This window comes from Lycorma delicatula, chromosome 3 (assembly GCF_047948215.1).
Source record: "Lycorma delicatula isolate Av1 chromosome 3, ASM4794821v1, whole genome shotgun sequence".
In the NCBI taxonomy this organism is placed as follows: domain Eukaryota; kingdom Metazoa; phylum Arthropoda; class Insecta; order Hemiptera; family Fulgoridae; genus Lycorma; species Lycorma delicatula.
Genome location: NC_134457.1, coordinates 136,318,938 through 136,345,994, shown reverse-complemented (window position 1 = coordinate 136,345,994; position 27,057 = coordinate 136,318,938). Strand labels below are relative to the sequence as shown.

The 27,057-nt window shown below is 28.9% G+C and overlaps 1 protein-coding gene across 1 annotated transcript in view; it reads left to right on the top strand.

Moving 5' to 3' along the window:
* The window catches only part of slo (calcium-activated potassium channel slo), a 537,563-nt gene that overhangs the window by 183,790 nt on the left and 326,716 nt on the right, over positions 1-27,057 (top strand). Inside the window, exons 2-4 of the mRNA XM_075360629.1 lie at positions 2,090-2,151; positions 11,657-11,753; positions 21,995-22,106. Coding sequence (XP_075216744.1) covers positions 2,090-2,151; positions 11,657-11,753; positions 21,995-22,106 — 271 coding nt within the window. The remainder of the gene's footprint in view (positions 1-2,089; positions 2,152-11,656; positions 11,754-21,994; positions 22,107-27,057) is intronic.

Sequence of the window (27,057 nt, the reverse complement as noted above, 5' to 3'; positions counted from 1 at the left end):
ATAAATATATTATTTTCTTTGAATAAAAAATAAAATTAGCATTATTAATTATTATTGACATAGTGTTGGATATTAAAATTATTAATTATTTTTATTGATGTATAATATAGGATAAAACAAATTATCATTATGTTTGTAGTACATAACTTTTATATAAAAGATTAAAATTGCATTAAAAAAAATACTTTGTTTAAAAGTTCACATATATATAAAAAAAAAATTAACTTGACATATTTGAATTAAACAGACTGGGCTAGAAACATTCTGATGACTGATTCTGTTCAATTATGAAATTTATTGACTGGCTGATTGGGGTTGGATTTCCTAGACAGCAGAGCTCAGGAAATTACTGGAGGATTTAATGATAACTTTTTGTATAAAGATAGTATTGTATTTGTAATAAAAGGTAATCATTTTGTTTTAATGGAAACAAAGAGACATAGAATTATTAAACTATAAAAAAATCTTTATTTTAAAAGATGCAATCTGCTGATAATGGACAAAGATGAAGTATAATAACATAACATATAAAGTATAAAATATAATGCTTATTGATGGTTTAGAAAGTTAGATGGCTCAGATAGTTAAATTACTGATGCCTCTGTTAATAACCTAAAATGTTCATGTGGGAGTAAAAAATATGTTAATGATATTTTGTTTAAACAAAACAGACATTTTTTTTATCATCCTACATCATTTGAAAAAGATTAAAACTAAATGTAGAGGAAAATCAAAATGATTAAGAAAAAATTAATGAATAGCAAATTCTGAATATAATGACATTTAAATGATAAATATTGGTTTAGAGTTTACAGAGATAGTTTAATTAAAATTTGAATAAAAATTAATAAAATTTCAATTGTAATTACTAACATCTCGAAGAGGTAGATATGTAATCTTTTACAGAAACATTATTTGCTTGAGAAAATAGAGATTAAATGAATCACAATTTCTTTTTTCTTTTATACAGAAATTTGAGAAACCCTTACAATAATAAGTTTGAAAATTTACCTGCTTAATAGGCAGGTACATTACCTTTTAAGGAAAAGGAAATTTCGATTTTTAAAATCAGTCTAAAGATGCAAGAAATATAAACATTTAAACATTTTAAAGGAGTTTAAACATTTTAGCTAGTTTTTATTGAATAAAAATATGATAATCTTTATAATTATTAAGTTGAAGTTTTAAAATATTATTGAAGTGAAACCAAAATAGAAGTAAATTTATAATAAATTAATAAAAAATAGTAAAGAGTGAATACCAGCCCAATTGAGATTCTACAATTTCCATCAGTTGCTTGTTGACAGTTGTCAACTGCTCACTTGCCACAGTGCTTTCAAGATACATTTCACATTATATGTGTAATTGAAACTTACCATGCATTTGTGAAAGTTGGCCGAGTATGAGCTTCTCAGTATCTAAAGCAAGTTATTCAGTACCTTAAATTCATATATTAAGAATTTTAAAATAACTGATTCAAGTATTGTAGTTGCCTAGCACTATGATGAATGCACATGCTTTTGAAACAATTGTGTGTATGATATGAGAGAATGTACTTAAAAATAAATTTAACTATAAGTATGAATCTGAAGTGCACTAATTGGATTCGGAGTTGTAAATAAGAATAAGGTGTTTTCCATCTATGATGTGATGACAATTTATGTAATATCACTTTAAATAAAAAAATTTGCTGGTTTGGTGAAGTAGGCAAAACATTTAAATTGTTAAATTACATCTAGTTGTCTTATGAAGAAGATTTAAAACTCCTGCTGAGTTGACTGGTTCACACACTGAAATCTGTTAATTGAAAATGGAAATACAGTGGTGGAAGTTGTCATGAAGGAATGCATATTGATGTAAAACAAACATATGTGTGATATAATTTTTGAAAATGCAGAAAATATGTGACAAGTTTAATTATTTATTATAATAGTATTATTCTTAAATTTACCATCATTTAATTAAGAGTAAAACAAGTATCTGTTTTTTACAGGCATTTTGCAATTATTTATGTATATATTTATTTATTGTGAGTACTATTATTTTTTTATTATATTTTTAATTAATGATTTGTTTCTTTTTTCCGCAGGTAGTGTTAGTGTTTATTCTAAGCATCGCTTCGCTGATAATTTATTTCATTGATGCTTCAAGGTATGTTTATTAATTAAAATTTTATTTTTTTATTGTGTAGTAATTAAACTTACTCTAAACTTTCTCTGTAAAAGAAATATTGATATGTTGAAAAAGAATCAGTTTAAAGATTAAATATGTTTAATGTTTATCTTTGAAAAATTAAAAAAAAATCAGAAAAGTAAAATAATTCAAAGAAATACTAATATTTTACTTAACTTCTGGGTAAGGGGATAAATTATACCTGGATCATGTGTTTTTTTACCTGGAAAATAAAAGGTTATAACAGTGTAAGTTATCAGTAGCTTATGCTTTGTTAAATTGAATTCTATTCCAGAAATCAATGAAGCTGTTAAAATTGGGTTAGTTTACACTCCATGTTACTAGAGTATTTTGGATAATGGCTGCAGTTGTTAATACCATATATTAAAATTAAATCAAGCTAATTTTATTATAATATCATCTGGTATAAGCCACCATGTCTGAATCACATTTTACATTATGAATTGCATTAGCACAGAACTGCTGATTCATTACATATAACAGAACATTACATCATTATGTATTATATTGACACACTTTGACAGTTACGTCTGAATAATCTCAGTATTATATCTGATCTGAATTCCATACTTTTGCTTTGTTTTCTTCTATTATTTAGTTTTGTGAATTTTAATAAATTCATTAATTTATATTGATCATTCAAAAAATAAAATTCGATAAATTTCTTCTGTAATAACTCTTGTTCACCTTCAACCACAATCTTTTCAGTTATCACTGTAATGTCTCTTCATTTCTCTTTTTTTTACAATTCATTCAGTTACTGATCGCATTCTTACAATGCTAATATTTGACTTTTTTTTTGTACCTTGATGGAAATTTCCTACTATGAAATCAAGACTCTCCAAAATTTCAACACTGCTTCATATTCTTATTCTTAATTTCATAAAGTCCTAAAATCTACTCTATCCCAACTATTTTTCTTCCTATCTAAGAATACATATTTCCTCTTACAATTGTTTATTTACTTCCTATAATACTTTTTATTTTTAAAAATGTTTCCTCTTTACTCTTCACTGTATATAATCTTTATATAATGGTTCAACTTTTTCTGTGCATTATTCTGCCTGTTTACTAACTATAATATTGCCATTTCTTTTGCCCTTCAATAAGGAATTTTGTTTAAGTAATAAAGATAATTTCTAAGCAATTTTTTACTTAAGCAGTTAAGTAGATCTCAATTTATTCTGTCAATGTCATAATCTTTAATATGTCCTTTTTCAAACTTCCCCTTTCTCCATTTTACTGAAATCAGTTTCTAACTTTGCATAACTTGAACTCTGGTCGCATGTATTTTTCTTTCCAGTGTAGTTTTTTACTTTCCTTTAAACCATCCATCATATTTACATAATAACTTTGCTTAAGAATATGTGCAGCTAAATAAATTTATTTACATCTACGTACACACCTTAAGCAGCTGAGCCAATCTTGATGAAATGAAAACTAAAAAAATAATTTTTTTAACATTAGTCTTAATAATTGAGAATGATCTAAAAAATTGACTACCTTACTCATATTTTGTAATTCCAAATGAAATAAAAAATTAATTCCTTCGAACTGTTTGGTTTTTCTTCTTCATAAAATTAGGCAAAATTAGTCATGAGATCCTTATATACTTTTTCACTAAGAATGGTCACATGTCTGTATTAGAAAAAATTACTCTGCATACTGGATAGTTTGGATAAACTGGTCATGAGGCTGTTTGAAAATGGGTACTGTTAAGTTCTGGAGCCAAGTATTTTTCAAGATACCTTCGGCCATTGGTTATTTAGAATTAGAAATGTTTTTGATTAAAATTTAATGTTTTACCATAATATTCATCTGTCTTCAGGATTTTTGTTATTATTCCTTCATTAGATAGATTTTCTCTACTTCTATTTAATCTCCCTACCGCAGAACCAGTATGTAAAGCATACTACATTAAAAGTACTCTTGTAAACAAGCAAGGTATGTTACAACATTATAATGTTCTGTTTTTCAGGGATTCATTAAGTTCTGGCTTTACATTAAATTCCTAGGGTCTTTTACATTATCTATAGTATAGTTTGCTTAATGACTGTAGTCAGAGTTGGTTAATGACTGTAGTCAAAAGTTGGAAATACTTTTCTTCTCAAAAGAAGAAAAGTATTGGATATTTGAGAAGAAAAGTATTTCTTATAAAGCAGGTGCTGTAGTGAAAAGAGTAAGTCACTCCTGAATATAGGATTGACTTACATTTCATGTCAGATCACTGAAAAATCATTCTGTTATGGCTTGTAACAGACATTGATTTAAAAGATTGCTTATAGTTATTTTTTGTTATGTTATTACGTCATTTATATATTTTTTTATATTTAGTATTATTGATTCATCCAGATTATCTGTTGACCAATTAATATAATAATCATACAGATTACTGATTTTTCTGACTTTATTTATTATGACTTTAATTTTATTTGAACAAATGATATAACAGAAGTAAATATGAATGTCTAGGAGAATTGATGTCTAAACTCATATTATCCTACAACTGGGGTGCTGACAAACACATCATTTTGAACACATATAGAACCATTGTTTTGTCGAAGCTGGAATACGGATCTATCCTGTAGAACACTGCGAAACAAAAGATTAAGGGCTTACTAGACTCCTTGCACAATACTTGTATTCGAATATACATAGTGGCATTTGCCACTACTTCTACACCAAGTTTATTAACTGAATCTAATAAACTCCCATTACATTACAGGATGAAATACCAGGTTATCAAATAGCAGGTCCCATCTCTCCAACTGCTCAAGGCAGGCAACAAGGCCCACTTGCACTTAACAATTTGAGGAGAAGTCCTTATCCCAGCCTTTCGATCTCAGACTGCTTTGCTATCTCCAGGAACTAGGCCTATCTGTTACAAGGATTCTCAGAAAGGAAATAGGATGCGGTGCCCCTTGGCTGTGCACATCTCTAAAAATTGAATATTTATCATCTGGAAGATATAAATGGGACTTGCATTACTGATCTGCTAAGGACCAATTTAGCGAGATGACTAAGAAGTACATTGTACTTCTTACACATTTGTACTTCAAGTACACATTTATACAGATGGCTCTGTCTTGGCCGACGAGTGTGGTTGTTCAATAATACTTGAGATAATATATAAGCTTAGCGCCTATTCTTCTGTGTTCTTTTGCAAAGCCTACCCAATATTTCTCTGCCTTGAGAGTTATTGAGACCCATAGTGACGACAGGTTCTTGATAATAACTGAGTGTGTATTTGAGAGCTTGAGCTGCAGATGATCTGAACATATCATTAAAATAATCTGACACCCTCTCAATTGTAAACAAGATAATGCTATGCATATGGGTCCCGAGCTATTGTGGGATCCTTGAGAACAAAAGGGTTGATGAGGCTGCCTAGAGAGTGGCAACGATTGCCTCCAATTAGAATTAACATGTGAGAGAGACTTCATGAAGACAGTCTATGTCAAATTACACACTCAGTGGATTAACTTCTGGCTGCTGAGTCTTCCCATAGCCTTACATGGCATCTGGAAGAAAATCTTCGAGAAACCTTTTATCCCAAACAACAGAAGAGACCAAGTCATTCTAACTTGGCTGAGGATTGGGCACACAAAGCTAATTCACACCCATCTGTTTGGCTGTATTCGGAAGAACTGTGAGGCTTGCAATGTAAAATGGTTCGTAAACTACTTACTAATACATTGCCCATGTTCAGATCTATTGGATGACAACTAAACCTGGGTTCAGATGTGAGGGCTTTACTCAACTGGAAGAAATACATCAAAAGACTGCGGTTTCTTCTCTGTGATAGTGGGATGAAGAACTTAATTTAGTGGTTTTGCTTACATGAGATCACTTACAGAATACTGTGTGCACAGTGAAAATAGTCTAGTGGTGTTGTTCCAATATTTATTACCCATTTATTATTCATTTTCCAGTTTATTTTCCAACGTTTGGTGTTTATTGTCTAATTGTTTGTGATCATTTAGTTTTATTTAAGTCTCTAATGACTATTATCTTTGATGCAATTATAAACAAATGATGGGAAAAAAAGAAAAAAGTGAATAATTATATTTCCTTGCATAATTAAATGTAAAATATAGAAAAGTAAAACTTATGATAAAAGTAATTAAGTTCACCATTTTCATCTCGTAGCACGTCAAAGATATTATTAATGCATCCTTTGTTTTATTCCACGTGACTAATCAGTATGTGTTTGTTGTTCAGAATATTCCTTTTTTCTGCCTTTTGAAATTCATTGAAATCATAAACAATGAGTAAAAAATATTATGAATTCATTATATTCTTTTATATATTTCTCAGAACAAATATTTGCTAAAACATTCATTTATTTATGTATATTATGTTATTATTGTTATTTATGAAATCAATTATTTATAAAATCAATGTTATGTATATGTATATAAAATCAATCTTTACGCTTAATGCTTTTGTTTTGTAGTTTCAAAGGGTTATTTCACATTTTTATTTTTATTTGATATAAAAGTCTCTATTTGTGATTGAGATATTTTAAATACCTTTTTAATCTTAAATTATTTTAAATTATGCTTTTTTAATTAGATTTTATTAAAGAATGTTTCAATGAAACAGAGGGCTTTTGAAATATTAAACATGAAAGAAAAAACAAAAAGCAGCAAGCTAAAAATTAATTGTACAAAATTATCTTTTTATCTGGAATGCAGTGTACGTATATCAATTCAAACATTGCAACTACTTTAGTTTATTAATTATCGTTATCAAAATAAATAACAAAGTGAACATAATAGATTAATAAAATAGATCTTGCTTATGAAGAGACCGATTTTGGTCCTCATCATCTTCAGTCTTGTTATTTATTTATTAACAATCAGTAATAATGTATTTCAAGTAAAAAATAAAAATGTGTGGTGGTTGACTATAAACTGAGGATTTGTGATCAGATACAAAATTAATTTTATTATCCAGTTGTTTTCTTTAGATTGTGCATTATTATTATTATTGCAATAATAATAAAAAAAATTAAAATTTTCATTTTTTAATATTAGTTAGAACTAAAATTTTAGATTCTGTGTACTTTGTAAGGTGTCAATCATATGTATGTATGTATGTGTGTATGTGTATGTGTATGTGTATGTGTGTGTGTGTGTGTGTGTGTGTGTGTGTGTGTGTGTGTGTGTGTGTGTGTATGTGTGTGTATATATATATTTTTTTTTTTTAACATGACCTGTCTTTCAAATCACAATTAATTATTTATAGTTTAAAAATCATCATATAATAAGTAAGAACTTCAAATTGGTGAACCATCAAACACATTTCAAACACGACGATATATTTAAGTTGGCTATAACATTTGCACATTGACTTCTGTTTTTAACATCTGATTATGATTTTAATTAGTTTTAATTTGATTAATTGTGTTAACAATTGATGATGGGTCCGAAAAGGCTTTCTGGAATAAGAAAAGATTTTAACACTTAAAGGCGAGATCAATCTTATTTTTTTATATGTGTGTATGTGGTGATTTTTATACTATAAATAATTATTATATAGATTATATATACATATAAACATGTGCACACACACGCGTGTGTGAATGAACAGCCACACACATGCAGATGTATATAATTTCTTTTTTTAAACATTATTGAATCTTTGTAATTAAATTACCAAAAATATAATTAATTCCCAAAACAGAATGATAACATAATTTTTATTATTTCACTTAATGGATTCTCTTTTTTGAATGTACCATCATATCATCATTAGTTATTAAATGCAGTTTATTTTAGGTATTAGTAACTGATGCAAGGATATCCTGTAGATTGGTAAAGTGCTAATGAGCATTTAAAAATTTTTTTACTTCATTTTAGTTGTATGCTGGAGCTTCATCTTGTTAGAAATACATTTGCATATCTAAAGGCAAGTCATCAATAAATGGCAGTAGAACGTCTTCTAATTGACAATATTGAGCTCCCATAAGATTTCCCTCAAAGAAATGCACGGCCAAAATTTGATTGGTGATGATGGTATACTAGCAGCCATTATCAACAATCAAATTATGAAAAATCTCAATCTATTGTGTCCTCTGACAATTAATGGATTTTCTTTTGACCAATAATGGTTGTCTTTTGATTGTGCATTCCATTATCGGAGAAATTCGTTTCATCGTACCAAATAATATTAAACAAAAAATTAGGATAATTTACAACCTGTTCTGCAATCCAGCTATTGAATTCAAGCCTTCTTTCTTCATTACCAAGCATCATAGTGAGAAGAACTGCAGGTTTATATGCATGGTAACTGTGGTTCTGCAACACACTTGCTACTGAGCCATAAGAAATGAGTAGCAATTGCACTCCCTCCCTTCAGAAGCTGTAAGATATGCTTCATAGAAGGACAGAATATCAGTCTCAATATTCCAAATGACAACTCTGTTCTGGCAATGTCGTTTTTTCTGAAATAATCCATTACTTTGTAGATTTCAACTCTTATCTTACAAATAGTTTACAGTGAGGTAGATGTTTATTAGGATGTAGCTGTACGCAAGTGTTTCTCACCAATGTTGAATTCTTGTTACTTAAAAAATACATTTCCAGCATATCCACCTTTTTTGTTATCAAACTGTATTATTAAAATAAAGATTTTACTGACAACTGATAAATAGACACTTCAAAAGAGAAACAAACACAAGAAAAGAGTAAAAACTAAAGTATTTATTAACTAAATGATGACAATTCAAACAACTAGTGAATAAGGGCAAGACATTAACCACCAATGAGTGTACTGTGAAATTCAAGAAATTTTTTTAAAATGGAAAAATCAACTGATAATACCGTCATTAAATTTTTACTGTACTCGTATTTATTATTTTTTAAGTTTACAATTATCACACCCTATAGCTCCATTACAGCTGATTTTAAAGAAAAATACCCAAAATAAAAGTCATAAAATATTGTTTTCTATCCAAAAATTCAATAAAAATTAGGTTTCCATTTGAAATGATGAATTCGGCTGCCATACTGGAAAAAGTTGAAAATTTCAAAAATGGTAATACTGTATTTTCAATGCAGGGGGAAATCTATGAAACATTTCCATCTTAAACTTCTCATAAAACTTATAGTTTCTGAGATCCCAATGGTGGCTATCTTGAGTTGAACATCTGTATATATATTACATTATTTATTGAGAATATTCACTAGATACATTATAATGAGAAATAAGAGCTATCCCTAGATCATAGGACTTTTAAGAAGTTCTCTTAACATCAGAGTAAAAATTTCATAAATTCACATATGTAAACCTGTAGTTGTAATCATTAATAAATAAATGTAATAAAATAATGTTATATGATCATATTTTTTATTTTTCTGTAATCATATTTTTTCTATCACGGAACGATGGTATCTAACAGACTGATGTAAATTTAAGCGTTAAAATGAGCAATTCATTATTATTCCTGTGGCTCCCAAAGTATGCTTCTTGGCACTCTTGGGGGCTGCAACTTCATCATAGGAAATATTTTGTGATCTAAATTGTGTTTTAAAAATTTATTGACTTTTGCAAAGTGTACTTTTTACAATTTGATGTAGGGTACCTTGGGAAAGTCTAGTTCAGCAAGGGCACCGAGAATAGAAAAGGTTTGGGAACTACTACATTATTCCAAAAATCTTTGTTTATTAATATTCATTTCTGAAAATTATTTTTTAAATGAGATAAAAAAAATATTACTAGAATTTCTGTATTCCTTATTATTAACTTATTAAACTATATCTAATTTTTTTTTTATTAGTTGTATTTATTTTTTAAATGTTCATACACATTTGGAAATTTAATGTTATCATTTTTATTGTTAAAAAATTGTTATCAAATGGATCTTGTAAGACTGCCAGAACAAAATAATAAATACTATATTTTTTTATTTAATCACTTTTTTCTTTGTTGTTTATTCCAGGTAAATTGTTTAGTTTCTACTTCACAATTTCTGGAAGGTATATGTTGTATTGATCGATTAGACTTGTTTGCTATTGTGTACTGATTCTATTAAACATTATTACTAATGTTATTGATTATATTTTGTAATATATATATCGCAGGTCATTCAGTTGTAAAGCGACATAATTTGGAAACTGATTCTAGAGCTTCATAGGAAAATGTTAATTCAAATACATGTCTGAAAATGCTCTGTTATCGAGTTACATCAAATGAAAAGGTTTGCTTGAATTTCACTTCACCCAGTGAAATGAGGTCATATTGGAATTTTTATATGTTATATAAGGAATAACTTTGATGGTTTCAAATGTTTTTTGACTTGAAAAATCGAATGAAACAGATTCCAGAACTTTATGTCCTGTAGTTCTCAAGATATCCAACATGAAATAGAAACAGCTCTTTTTGGTATAAATAATTTCTACTTTTGAAAATTAAAATACTTTTTCAATGCATTTTTCGATTTATTTCTGTCGCCAACCTAACTATATGTTCGCGTTCCTTGATAAGGGGAACAGCATTGAGAATATGAGCGGTCAAGTACATCACATGTGTCTAGTTTTTGTTTGTATACCTTATATTTCATTCATCTCTATAAACAGTAATCTAAGAGAGTAAGGTCCGGTGATCTAGGTAGCCAATTTACTGGCTCTTTACGTCCAATTCATTTACCAGTAAATTTTTCATGTAAGAAATGAATTTGTGTTCAATAAAGTTGATAGTATATTTCAACTCTTTTCGCCGGTGAGAAATTCTCAAGCACTGTAAGAAATTTATTGTTCAGAAATTACAGATAATTTCTTTGCGTGACACATTCTAATATGAAAGGCAAAGGCTTATTAATTGGTTGTTGATCATGCCACATCAAAAATTGTCACTGGAAATTTGATTCAACTACAGCATGTGGATTTTCTTCAGACCACCGGTGAATTAATGTGTTATTTAATGAATTAATGTGTTTTTTGTTTGAATTTCTTTCCTTATATCAAACTCTAGAATTAGTTCCCAAATTATGTCCCTGTACAACTTAATCACTTTGATATATGTTGTATGTGTGTTTTTGTAAAAAGAACTGAATAAAAATTAAAATTATGTTAATGTTATTTAGGTTCAGTTTTTTAATATTTTTTTTTCTATTTGTACTCATTTTCTATATAATTTTATAAAATTTGGTAAATTAATATATGAAATTTGTGGTTTGCGTTTACAGTTCATTTTTATTTCATTTAATTCTTTAAAATTTTGTGGGATAATGTAAGTGTAAATACAAAATTTAACTAACTGATAATTAATTTATTATATTATTAACACATTGCTGAAATTAAAAAAAAAAATAACCTGTTGTTTAATTTCTGAACGAATATTATTATTTTACTGAACATTTTACAGGTCAGTTTAGTTGTATTAATAGGATGATCCTGTTTTAGCTTAATGTGTGTATAAATATTTTTTACCTAATTAGATTTGAAACTTTTTGTTATAGTGAGGAAGTGGAGCGGTGCCAAAATTGGAGCAACAATATCACTCAGCAGATAGATTTAGCCTTCAATGTATTTTTTATGGTCTACTTTTTTATACGAGTAAGTAACAGTTTTTTCTTAAACAATTAAATTTTGAATAAATATTGTTTGAGGAGTTGAGGTAATGTTGTTGTCATGAAGCAAATACTAAGGGTTATAATTTTAATTAAATTATGATTTTTTTTTTATTTTTGTTCTAACCAAAAGACTTTATTATCCCAAATACTGTAGTTTGTAGTTTGACTGGTACTGTCCAAGGGAACTGTTATATCCATAAACTGTTAAGTTAAACCAATAATGTTCTAGCTATATCATCCCTTCACATAGGCGTACTCTTAGTTAAGAAATGAAGCAGCTCCATCCATCATCACTCGCTGTACTCCATCATGGAGTGAAGTATTCTATTATAAGTATTGTTAAGTTTTCTATTATCTTAAAATATTTTGTTAACAGATTAATTAATGATAGATTCAGTTTTGTTGTGTAGTAACGTGCCATAATTGTTGATGATGGATTGAAAATGGATGGACTGTTAAAGAGAGTTACTCAGCTTTTAATCATTTGCCCTGTTGTAAAAAATTATTGTCATTTTAACATAAGTTGCTTGCTTTAAATTGAAGATGTATACATATTTAAAATTTTTTGGTTGTTCACATTCAAGAATTATAATTATGACTTTCTGTAGAAATTCTTTAAAGATATCATAATCCTGTTGTGGCTAAAAAACGGAAATCTAAACTTAGTATTTAGTAACTATAGATCTAATATACTCTACCTAGTCATGAACAGGCCATCCCTGAGTCCTGAAAATATCTAATAAATTCAATGAATTTTTTGCCTGAACTGGGATCAAACATCTCAGCCTGGGCTTCACTATTGCTCCCTTCCTTTCATGGAGGGAATTCCTTTCTCATGGTTTTTCTCCCTTTTGATTACAGAGAATCAGTTTCTATCCACAAATCCTTTACAAATAAAAGAGCAGCTATTTTATGACATTACATGTAAATTTATTACAAGCTAAAAGGAATTTTTTCCAAGTTAATAAAAACTACTAATACTAATTTACAGTTTACCTACATTTTTGGAAATCTTTCAAAAAATAAAAAAATGTCTAGAATTCTGAGCTTTTTTATGATTACAAACTTACAATTCTTAACACAAATTGTCATTACTTCCTTCTTATCTTAATACATGAATGTTTTGGAATGCATTACTAAGGACTTATTATGCTTGTTTTTTTTCTTATGAAAAACCCATTTCTTTAGTTGAGATTCTCACATGGATATTTATCAGGCAGAGTTTCATCATCATATTACAAGGTTAGGAATCTTTATTTTTCTGTCTAGCCTCCGGAACCACCGTAAAGTATTACTTAAGAGAATGAATGTAAATGAAATATAGTCTTGTACAGTCTTAGGTCAACCATTCCTGAGATGTGAGGTTAATTGAAGCCCAACCACCAAAGAACACTTGTATCCACAATCTAGTATTCAAATCCATATAAAATAACTGCCTTTACTAGGTTTTGAACCGTAGAACTTCGAAATCAGGTGATTTGTGATGACCAGTTCACCACTAGACCAATTTGGTGGGTTAAGGTTAGGAACATGCATGGAGTCTAAGGACAATTTGTTGCTTACTCAGCAACAAAATGCTTACAGTTATTCATTAAGTGTGCATTGTGGCATAATATTCTAAGGAAGTTGTGTTCAAGGTAATAAAAACTTGAATTAAAAAATGAGTGATATGGGCAGTGCTGAATGTAAATCATTGAAATTCCTTTAAATCTTGTTTCAAGTACCTGGAAATTCATAATGTTCTTGCTTATTCATCTATACTTGTTCAAAGTTCATTTTAGTTGATAAATACGTGTTTAGTAAATACCCACACATTAAGTAAATAACATCCATTTCTCTCCAACTGCTTCTACTTGGTAGGACATATGTTGCCTATACATGAAGTACAATTTATAACCATATAATTTTCTAATTTACTATTTATTTTATAAATGACACAAAAGACACGTGTTTAATAAAATAATAAGATGTACAAACTTTTTGAAAGCATTTGTATTTTTAAATCAACAGAAATTTTCACATTCATTCATGTAGTATGTATTTAATTTTTAAAAAAATTCTGTTCTTTTAGTAGTGGATATTTTTAAAATTATGAATTTGAATAAAATAAAGTGTAATTGATAAATATTTTTAAGTTCTTCTAATTTTGTGCTACTAATTCCTATACTGTCAAGTTTACTACTAATACACATAAACCTTTTATGTAGTAAGCATCATTTTATAAAAAAAGTATTCCCTACTCCTTAGAGGAAAAAAACATGCGAGTATAACACACCCGAAGTCATTCCATATTTTTTTTTGCCAACTAATATCACTAAAAAAAAAGTTTCTTATGTATTAAATTAATAAATAGCAAACAGTTTAATAATGGAAAGATTACAACTTCATGTATTATATTTTTATGGTTACTGGGTTCTTAAAAAATATAATAGATTTAAAAATATGATGAGTATATCAGGAACCTAAATTATAGGTTTAATTTCGATCAAATTTTGTTTTTGTTATTAAAAGGTCAGTGTGTGTTTGTTCAAGATTATTTTTTATTTTTATTTTAAAATTATACTGTTACACATAAAGCAATAATCAAATCACAATTAATTACTATTTGTTTGTTGTCTTATCCAGTCTCTGTTTGATACTTTTTATAGCACTTCCGTATAATAATTACAAAGAACTTACATGACCTCAAATAAAATTCAAATTTGATTAACAATAATTTAGCTTCAGTGGGATTTGAACCCTGGTTCTGATTATAGAACAGCTGTTATAATAGCATATGATAATGACACTAGCCGTTTACAATACCAAAAGTTCTATGACCCTCGACATAAATATTTGGTTTCTAACCACAATAAAATTAAAAAACTCTTGAGTCTGTACAGAATCTTGCACATCTTTAATCTTTGTATGTTTATTTTATTAATAATTAGATATTAGTAATAAACAGTAATAATAATAATAGTAAAAAAATATTTCTCCCTGTTGTGCACACTACAAAGACATCTGAAAAAAATTATGAGGCTCCTTTCCTCTTCTAATATAATTTTTTTTATTTGTTGTACATTTAAAAAAAAAATTATTAGTAAAAGTTTAAAAATTATCAGAGATTTTTTTCTTTAGATTCTGTAGTTTTGCATGTAAAGTTTTAATCATTTTGATTTTAGGGTACTAAGTTAATCCAGTTTTGGTCCTAAACTTAATGGTGATTACTTAAATAAATTATTAGCTGCATTTGGACTGAAAGAGTGGGTTGAGGTAAATAATAGTCTGACTGAAAAAATAGGAAAACCTCTTCTTTCATGTATGTTTGTACTATTAGGACTAGATAAAGTATGGACAAAATCGGCAAATTTTCACATTGCCTGCTACATGGCAACAAGCTAAAGTAATTTAAATAAATATAACTTTGAAGTTGCCATGGATATGTCACGAAAATTGGCCTCTGCCCTAGAAAACAAGATCAAACAAACTTTTGAGAGTATGAGTATCTAATTAATTAAAAAAATAATAATATATATCTAATGTAGGGTTGTTGAACAAAGAAAATGAAAATAAAATTAAAAGAACTTAGCTCATACATTTAGAAAACCAGAGAAATCATCCATGAGCCAACATTGCTTAGAAATTGATCATAAAACTAATCTATAAAGACTAAAATTTTAGAAAATTTCATAAAAAAACAGACCTAGGTATTTGGGGAACTTTATGATGAAATAGATGACCCTAAGGAATTGTAAGACATAGGAAGCTTTGCTTCTCTATCTTCCAAAATTGCCCGCATATTAGCCCCTAGGTTAAACTTTTGATGTAATATCGCATAACAGACAACATGATAGCATGTTGATAGCATAACAGACTGCATGGCAGCTGCAGTGAATACAGAGGGGTGTATCCATTTGCATCATCAGATATCCATGAGTGAGCCTAGTGTACCGTATTCGTATACAGCAGATAACCTTCTCTTGACAGTTATTTCTGCATGAGGAGCTACATGGTGACATATTGTGCTTAATTGGATGAAGTTTATTGTTCATGGTAGCATCCCACTCACTGTGCCACTCATAATGAACTACCCTCTTCAAGAAACAGACAAGATCGTTGGAAGCAATGCAGTTGGTAAATGTAGACTGTAAACAAAACTTTTATCGCGCTATCTGCACGCTCATTGCCTGAAATTCACTAATGGTTGGGGATCCAACAGAAGCTCATTGTTGTATTACATCTTGTCATTTGCAAAATAAATGAATCCTCACATACAACAGGGTGTCTGGAGTATACATCACTATCACCAGTAAGGCACTCATGGAATGCTAGCAAACAAGTACATGTTGAAATGTTGGGCTAATTAAACTTGGAAAAAACATTAATTAATTATACCTTGCAACTATTACTAATTATATGTTGCAAAAAGCTCCGCAACAAAAATTCTGGTGATGCTGGGGAGGCCAAACATGTATTATTAGTTGGCAACCATTATTGTCAACCACAAAAACACACCCAACAGACTCATCGTTGGTTGTCTATTGTCAACCACAAAAGTACACCCAACAGACTTTGTTTTTAGAGCCATCCGTATAAACCATAATATCTGGAATCAAGCTATCATAATATCTGTTCCACAGAAAAACCGGATTTGTGTTCTTTTTTTTATATTTGTGTAGATCAAAACAGTAATTAACAAGAGAAGGCCGCCAAGGTGGATAATAACATGGAGCAACATTAAGGACTGGAAGCAATTGTATACTTAGAGCTGGGAAAAAGCGCTAAGCTCTGGTGGCTAGCAGAGCAGTAGATCTTGGCTGCTCCTGGTATCAATTAACATGCTGGTAGGAGAATACTGCATCAAAGGTTGGATGAGTGGGTTGCGCTTTAATTCGAGCCATGTAGGAGCATATAATCTGCTTCCGCATATTCCGAAAAGATGGTCCACCACTGTCCACCAGCAGATTTACCACTGGGGAAAGAAACACGCCCGTGGCAGGAGTGATGAATGAATGATGGACTGCATCGAGCATCTTCAGCGCAGTGGCCCGTGATTTTTGTAATTTTTTGTAATTCCAAGTATAACAGGCTAAAGTGGAGTAACAATGAAATTACTGTTTTTTTGAATTTTTCAGTAAAAAATGAAGATATCAACTTGATTTTGAGTGTCATCATTGATTTTGAGTAATCATGTGAATATCTAAAAACCAGTTTCTGGATTTTTTGAAATCCTGAGTTAAAAGGGTTAAAATAGATTTTTGAATTTTTTTTTAAACCAAGCTATTTGTTTAATTTCTTACTAACAAATGGAGATATCAACTTGATTTTAGAGAGAGAGGGAGAGAGTGAGAGAGAGAGAGAGAGTGAGAGAGAGAGTGTGTGTGTGTGTGTATGTATGTGTAATCTTTATACGAATATCTTAAAATTGATTTCTATGTATTTCAAAATTTGATCTTGAAAGGTGTGAAGAGAGGTAAAAAAATGCTGAACAATGACTGCAAATTTCCCCCATTTTCTGACTATACTAAATTAAATATTCAGTAGATTTGAGTTTGCAAATATTCTTCAAATAAATATTTAAAAATCATTTTCAGGTTTGTTTTAACTTTAATTTTTTAAGGGGTGCGTCGATGTATGGCATGGTGGCTCAACCAACATAGCCACTGCCATTGTTATTGCATGTGTGACATGACTAGCTGCACCTGCCTTTAGTTACTTAACTAAAATACATAAAATAAAAAAAAAAACTAATTGTGACATAAATGCAAGTAACCATTTGGTGTGGATGAAGCTGCGATGGAGATTCTTGTATTCATATATTTATATTTATTAATACTTGACGAATTTTTCTGTAATGCTTCTTGACTGTTTATGTTTCATTAATTTTTAGTTTACTGATTTTGTTTTATGTTCGTTTTTGGTTGATGTTATTAACATATACAGCTTTAATTTTTTTCTGAGAATTTTTATTTGTTGTCTTTATTGAATAACCAAGGAAGTAATTCAGCAGCCATAATCCTTTAATGTTAGAATAAGTACCTTATTGATTGATAACTGTGTCTAAATGAAGATTCTTTAAACAAAGAATTTCTTTCACAATTGTAAGGAATTGATAGAAACACATTTAAGTATAAATTTACATTCATACTTGTATAGTTGAAAAGGTGGTGTTAAGGGACCAAGAAAAAAATTAAGAAGTGCTTCGTTGCTTTTTTATTGCTTCATTCCAGATCTTTTATTTTTTTAAAAATTGTTTAACTTTCTTTTGAAGTAGTAAAGTACATGGTTAATAAGTACTGAAAAGAGGTCCTGAATGTGACAACTGTTTGTATAAACTAATCAAACAATGTTTACGATTCCCTTTTTCATTGTCTTATTTAACTAGAAGAGGGATAGTTGTGTTCTAACTCATTAACTGAAGTCCAGTTGCTCTCTTCTGAAATAAAAGTATGTACTTAGCAACTGCCCTCTATATACATTTTATGCACTGTTATATTATTTAATTTATTTACTTTTATCATTTTTTAGGTAATTTCTTGAAAAAAATTATTATAAAAATCTTGATGGTTTAGTAGATTTATTATGTATTTTCATTCTCCAAATCTATTTTAAATAAATGTATTTATTGCTGTATTCTTATGATAACAGAAGAACAAACTACTATTTCAGTAAGATTAATTGTTCTGCTGATGGTAGAATAAATTTTTATTAGGTTTAAGTTAATAAATTGGTTTATATTATTAATGTATATTTTTGTTCATCTTTTAATTTATCATTAAATCTTTCCAGAAAATAGTCCTAATTCATAATATAATGAATTTATAAGATAAATTATTAATTATTATTTTTTTTATTCTTGTTAAGTTAATTCATTGATCTGATTCACCTCTCCATTTCTTTCCATTTTATACATATGAGATCTGGTGTATGTGTGTACACTAATGAAACGTACAGAATTTTCTTTACTAATATTTATTCATTGAAGAGATTAGGAAATTTAATGCCTTTTAGTGTTAAGGTATACTTGTAATTACTGGTTTTAATTTGTACTAATTATTAGGACAAAGTTATCAATAACTTGAATATGTAGATTACAAGGAGATTACAACCAGCTAACTCGTAAGAATCATCATATTATCATTCAAAAAAATTACTTTTGTTTTAATGTTAACCGTAGGTATAATTGACACAATTCATTAATGTACTTATTCCATCTTATAAACCTTACATATGTATGTAATAAATCATTTCATGCAAACAATTGTAGATTTTGGAACATTTTGTCATGTAATATTTAAATTATTGACCAGTAAAAGCTCCATTCACATTGTCTTTTTTGGGTGACTGTCTAAGGTATAGCGAGGCTATCAGTGTGAATGTTAATTTTTTATGAACAGTGCTGTTTTCTGTGTTAAGTGAATGGATGAAAGTTTGTGGTTTTTCTTTTTTTTTAGTTTATGTTGTTTAATTATTTTAAGTGAAATAGCTTACGTCATTTTATATATAAATAAATATATGGAAATTTTATATACATTTATAAAAAAATGTATATATTTATCATAATTTATTTAAAATATAATATTTGTCATTTTTAAGTATTTTTCTATTATATATCATATGTAAATTGATCTTTATATGTTGTATGTACCAGCTAAATGTAGAAAGGATGTGAGAGTTTTAACTTTCATCACACTAATAAAAAATATTCTTTATCTAACATTTTAATTTCAAAATTAAGAAAATATCTCTTTGAAATTTACAGCTAATTTTGCATTACTTTCAGCTGTATAGTGTTCATTAGCCTTTGTGAGGCTTTAACTGATTTGATGTTAAGCCCATGTCAAATGTTAATGAACTGGTGCTCTCAACACTTTGTCCATTTTTATGCAAGATAAAGCATCTATCGCATAGATAACTGCAAAACTATATTGTGTTTCATGAAAGCTTGCATCAAACAAAAAGCTAATAATGTGTTGATTTTAATTTAATTTAATTTAGTGCAATCCATCTGAGAGAAAAACACTTCTCTTTACTTTTAACATAAAAATGAAGTAAAAATAACCAACAAAAAAATTAAAATTGTAATAAAATGTTATATTTACCTTAAAAATAAACATTTAAAAAAGTGCATTACCGCTATACAATACTAAAATTTCATCAAGTAAAACTGAAAAAATATTTGTTACTTCAATATATTTCTTTAACATCCAATAAGTTATCATCTGTTGAACTATTGTTGTCATTTTCCAAATTTATCAATATATCGTCAATAATATTTACACACAAACTGCCTGTTTGCTTCCTATGCTTCTTCTTCTTTTTCAATTACATGTCGAATGCAATTTTTCCAACCATTTGCATATACTCTACTAACACCTATGAATAAATGTTTTACATCACTTAACTTAATATTGTGTTATACTCCCAACATAGTTTTTGACTTTTTCCTGTATCAGTTCTATCTTAAAATTGCATTGATATCAGGGAAGACGCAACATGACAGAATTTTTTGTTTTTACAATTTCATCTACTTTATAATGAATATAATCTTTTAAAATTAATTTTAATATTTTTAAAAGTTCTACTTTTAACCTGTCCTCGGTGTACACAATTTTAATCATTGGGTTAATGATTTTAATCATTAATTTCTGATTTTTGGGTAGAAACGTTTAGAATTTTTTTTCAATTTTCAGGCAGTGGTACGGTATCATAGTAATGGATTCATTATCCATTACTATGATGGATTCTTCAGTAACAATTTTTTTAAACCACTGTGTAAAATTGTTTCCTCATCGTGAAACTCTTGAAAAGATCTGGAATTCTCAAACTACCTTTCAAAAACTCATTTTCACTTCCAAGGTGCGTTGCTATTTATTAATCGTTTACTTATTCCAGCCGGGGTTTTCACCCCAATTGACAAACCTTTCATAAAAGAATCTTTGCGCTCTTTATTTCTTTACCCACTCACACCTTTTCCTGAACATATCCCGCATTAATCCGTTTCATCTAGATAATAAATTGTCTTACCCTATTCACGAAATCGCGTAATTTCCCTTAAATATTTCTACGTCATGAAATAATATTCAATATTTTCTCGTTCAGTCAATAAAAAAATTATTTTTTGTGCACATGAAACGAAAATTCATTGATTTTAAAATACGATGTAATGTACTTCAAGAAAAATTCCGCTGTTCAGAATCGGTATTCACGGTATTTAATATTTTGTTCTGTTTAGGAAGCTCGTTATTGAAATAAACCGAATGAACTTTTTTTCTGATAGCAGTTTTTAAAGTTGTCCAACAGTCGCCAACGACTGTTGCACTACTTGCTTTCCAAGCAATGTCTCTGACCGCAGTTTTAGGGTTATCTTGTTTAAGGTTATGTATATGTTGCTGATTATTTTTTAGAGCTACTTAAGAGTTTTCCCGGTTTACCTTTCACGACAGTCATTGTTAAAATGCGGTTGGCACAAAACAGAGGGTAAATTAAAATTAATGAAAATAACACAGAATAAAAATGAAGTATAAAAATTTACCGTACCGTACAGAGAACACGATAACATACATTGATATACTTTCTTTCACTGAACTGAATAATTTTATGAAGCATTACAAATGATGTTTTCTTATTAAACCTAACAAAGCAAAACAAAATTTTTAATTGCTATCATCGCCATGTCACGGCGCCAGTCAGTTGGTAGCTTACAGTACATTATTTTACTCATAAAGCGATAATTGACTCTCATGGGAGTGGGGGAATGATTCGCCTAAAGTACTAAGATATTACTCTTCGTGCTGAATTCATATTTATATCTACTGCACAGTTCCCGAAACGGACGTTAGTATTTATACTTCTCAGAGACAATCAACTTTCTGCATGTATGATAGAAGTTTAATAATTCCTAATGTTAGAGTAATGAATTACGTAATATGATAAGTTTTAGAAAAATGTTTTAAGTGTAGGAACTCTTTTGTTGTATTTATATTACTGTATTCTCAATTTGTTTCCTTTTTTAAAATGTGTTAGTGCGTTTTAATTGTTTATTCTATTTATTAACAGACAAAACAGGATATGAAAATGCAGATTCAAGTCTTATATTTAGTTGAAAAAATGAGTTACTGAAAATTTTTTGAAAGAAAAATTATATTCAGAGATTATTCAGTTGCATACATTCAATTCCATTGCACAATTATTGTCTCTATATTAATTTTTAATTAATAATTATTTTTTATGTTGTTACAGTTTATAGCTGCAAGTGATAAATTATGGTTCATGTTGGAGATGTATTCATTTGTGGATTATTTCACGATACCGCCGTCATTTGTTTCTATATATCTAGATCGAACATGGATAGGTAAGAATTAGTTAACTTATAACTTAGGTACGTGAAATTGCTTTTAAATTTTGAATAATAAAATGTTTTTAAGTTTTCTGAAAAAAAAAAAAACATTTCCTGTGAGAAACGATTGTAAAATATGTTATTATTTTTTTAAACTGTTGTTAAAACTATCAGTCAACTTTTATATATTTTTTTTATTTTTATGTTACCTCCTTTATGAAACATGAGACTCATATTTGGCAGTGTAAAATTTTATTAATGGATTTCTGTTTCTTGAACTTGTATGCCAACCTTCTTTTTTGCTGGTTTGCATTATCACCGTTATTTCTCTTAAAATAAATTTTGTTCTCAAAAAAATTTATCAGATTCTTTTGGGATTGTTCACTGAACTTTCATTGAAGCAGTGTATTTTATCAACTTTCATATGATCAGTTTATGAATATACTATAGATTTTATTGCCATTTCTGCATCTTGCAAATAATTCTAAGCAATGGGTGTGCTTCCATTGGTAACTTATTTTTGTATATTAGTATGTATATTGGTATTCAGTTAGATTAAAACTTATTCAATATTTAAAGTTTTAATTTTCTAACTCTACCTATCTTACTTAACATCTGTATCAAAATGATATCAATTGATTTATTTGTGTAATATTTTAGAAGTTTTCAGATATCTACTGCAGCTTTCTTGATTTGGGTTTTGTGGGCAACTGTATTTTTTGTTCAAGTAATGATTGACTTATAGCACATAGCACTAAGAACAGGTTGTTATATCTGTGGATTGCCAGGCCAGGATTTGTTGTTAGGACTTTACAACAAAATGGCCGGGCATATTGAGGATCTGTTAATGTTATTGGTTTAACTGGGTCTTGAACTATCAACCTCCAACACGGGAAGGTTAGTAATGACCATCGGTGTCATTCTGACAACTTGAAATCAGTAAGTTAATGGAAATGATGTGTAAGGGTGTGAAGGTAGAAATGGAATTTATTAGGTTGATATTATATGTTGTAAGGCCAAGTGGACTTTGTGTTCATGGTAAAAATATCACAGTAATATTAAACCAAATAAAATTTACATCTTTATTTGTGAGTGGTCATACTAGCACTCTACAGTATTAATAAATAATTTCAAAAATTACATCATAGCAGAAAAATATAGATGAATTATTAATCAAATTGCATTTAGTACTTTTGTTAATAGTTTTATTTTAATAATTGCTTTCACAGTGTGCATCATTTCATCAGGTGAATATGTTGATTGATTAAATTTAAGTAGAGATGATTCTTTCTTCATTTACAGATTAAAAGCACAGTAAGCTAGATCAGTTTAATATCTTGAAATGTGCTGATGAATGTTGTTAACTTTATAAAACAGTTAATTTTTTAATGAGAGCACTACACAAATAACATGTGCTTTTGACCGACCACAATTAAAAAATTCATAGCAATTTTGATGTAGTAAAAAAATGTAATTAAAAATATAAATATAGAATAAAATAATTTTTAATCTTCTCTACAATACTCGGCACTTACAGTTTGGCAGTCTGTAATGAAGACGCAGGTAAAATTTTCATAACTTATCTTTAAATAAAGTGTAATTGTTATTTAAAAAAAAAAACTTTTGAAAAAAAGTAAGTTATGGATATAAAAATTGATAATATTAATGTTGATTAATAACTAAGCTGCTTGTGCTTATAACTTAATCTATTAAACAATTATCTAGTTATTGATTTATGGTTACAGTTGTGCTTATGAGTATATTATATGGTGTTTTTTGGAACTTTATGTATTATATATTGGTAGATGTTGAGAATCTACCAATGAAACCTCTTGGTTTCATTGGTAGATAATAAATGAGAATTAAAAGGATATAATGTGAATCTAATTGACTCTTGAATTTCACAGTTTCAAGTCTGGAGTGGTTAGGGGAAGTAATTCTTAAATTATTTATTAAGTAATTCCCATTTAATGATAATTATTTTGATGTAATAATTTGTTATCTTGACTGCATTTATCTATAATTTATACCAAATTATTATTTACTGCTGCCATGTTTTATTTTACAAGCTAATTAATGCATAATCTAGATCAGAAGTGTTCAATCTTAGCTACTTGTGGCCTACTGACACCCTAACTGTATCCTACTAATCCAAAGCTTTAAAAACTAAATTAAAAAATATCATTTTTCACTGAAAGAATAATCATTGTTTAATTTTTTTATTTTGGGTATTGGTTTTTAAATTAAAATATATATTTAACTTTAAGCAGGGTAAAAAAAAGAATGAAGGTAAACTTTTGGACAAATTAAATTAAAAAAACAAAAAAAGCATATTTATAATTTTTCATAAAATGCACTTTATTTGCTTACTTTTTAAAATATATTTTGCTCTGTTTAAAGCTATTTTATTAATTCAGTATGTTGTAAAATTGGTGGGGTTATCTTAAAGAAAAAAAAACATTTTATGTCTTTTTTTCACCAATTATTTTTCCATATGAGACATTCAGTAAAAAAATTAATGTTGATAATATTTTTAATTGAATTAAAATAAAGGTGGAATTGTTCCTTAAATGGGGTTTTTCGTTTAAAGAAAATAGTAAAATTTTTGTTTTGTATACACCTAAATACTTCGGTGTTAAAGTTCAAATTCACTTCAAAAACTGTTCAAATTCATATATTTGTATGATCTGTGAGATTTAAAAAATTGTTAAAAGTCTCCAACAAAGTAAACATCACTGATCAAGCGGATCTTGTGATTGCTAATTTGCAAAATAAATCAGTATCTCAACACTTTTTATTTATTAAATAAAGCCAAGTCTGCAAATTGTGGTTATGTCAGCATTTCCTTAGTTGTGTATCCAGGGAAACTGTAGTCTTATGATATTAACCATTGTTTTATAACATTTGGTTTGACAGCATTTAAAAATAAAAGTTTACTGTTGATGCAGACATTATATCCAAAAAATTATTGCCTGGATAACAATAATTACGAGGTCTGATCAGAAAATAAACTAACATTTTTAATTACGCGCTAACATAAGATATTTAGTGACGTGCGTTTGGCAACATTGTGTTCCGCATATTCTTGGATTGTTGATATCTTGTTTAATTTTCGTGTTATTGTTATTTGAGTGGAACGTGTTTAAATGTTAGTAGCGATTTTTATAATGTACGATATTTGGGAGCAACGATACAACGTAAAATTTTGTGTGAAATTGGGTAACACTTTCAGAAAAACGTTTCAACTTTAGAAATAATCCTACATAGATAATTCTCTCAGGATCGTACGCAATGTTACGAATGGTTTTCACGATTTAAAAGTGGTCATCAGTCAATCGAAGATGACCCTCGACTATCCCAAACCCATAGGAGAAGACATCCACCTTGTGACGCTTCCGGTCGCCACACCACCCCTCTGGTGGTGTGACGACCGGTGACTTTTGTCACCGGTGATGGTGGTGAATTGGTCAACAAATGACACCCGTGTTCAGAAAATCAACGGTCTGGTGCGTGTAAATTGCCGATCGACTGTCAGAGCGGTTCATGCCATGATATTTTTACTGAAAAATTGAACATGCATCGAGTTGCAGCAAAGTTTGTTCCTCATTTGATGACCGAACGGCAGAAAGAACACTGAGTGGACCTTTTTCGGCAACTTCTTGAACAGCCGATGATGATGAAACATTAATGCAACGGATCATAACGGGACCAAAGCTGGGTTTACAGTTACGACAACGAGACAAAAATTCAATCATCACAATGGATCACTAAAAGGATCTCCACGCTCCAAGAAAGCACTTCAGTCTACCAGATCCTATATCATAGTGATGCTCTTTTTTTGATTTTAATGGAATTGTACATTTTGAATTCTTTCCTCGAGGTGAAACAGTGAACCGTGTGTACAGAAAGAGACCAGAGCGAGACAACTCACGATTGTCCTTCACCACGACGTGCGCCCTCACACTCAGCTTTGTCAATTCATCAGTTTTGTGCCAAAAATCAGATGACTGTCCTACCTCAGTCTCTCGACTCGCCAGACCTTGCGATTTTTTTCTTATTTACTAAATTAAAATCAGTATTGAAAGGATGCCGATTTGAGGCAGTTGATGACATCAAAGCAAATTCGTCATGGACCTTAGAGCCATTTCAAATGAAGCTATCTAGGACTGCTTCGCGAAGTGGAAACATCTCTGGCAAAAGTGTGTGAATAGGGGAGGGAGTATTTTGAAGGGGACAAGACCAATAACCTGTAAAATTAATAAAGATTAAAAAAATAAAGTTTGGCTATTTTCTGAACAGACCTCTTATGTACAGATTTCCTAACCAATTAACATATGCCATGATTATTTAAAAATATTATGGTTAATTTATGTTTAAAATTTTCTCATGACATCTGGCAATTTACCGATTAGTAAATTACCTTCTTCCAGTTGTTCATTAATAACTGAATAGGAAATTATTAAATATTTATTTATCAGTGAATGATTAAGTACTTAAATTATTTAATTATAATGTGATATTCAGAAATATGTGCATGGGTGTGTGTACATCTGTAGATGGAGGAACCATACATAACTAGTTGTAGAAAATGAAAGAGCCATGAATTTTAACAGTTTAAGAAACATTAGGCTATATGGTGATAATCCTTCTACTTTTATTTGATGACTGCTGCCATTTTCTAGTTTAGACAAATTACTCTTCTTTCCTGATGTTCACATTTCTGAGAAATTCCCCCCCAAAAAAAACATTTACTAAATGTTATTGGTGTATTCATCAGCATTTTACAATTTTTTGTGATATGTAATCATTCCCGAAAAGTATTTTATTAAAATTCATCCTTTTAATAGAATAAATGTGTAGTTATAAATTTAATTTTGATACCCTTGCAACTTACCTAATTACTCTTCATGTTTATTGTTATGTGAAATTTTTTTGATGCATGGGTTTTCATAAAAAAAAAAAATGG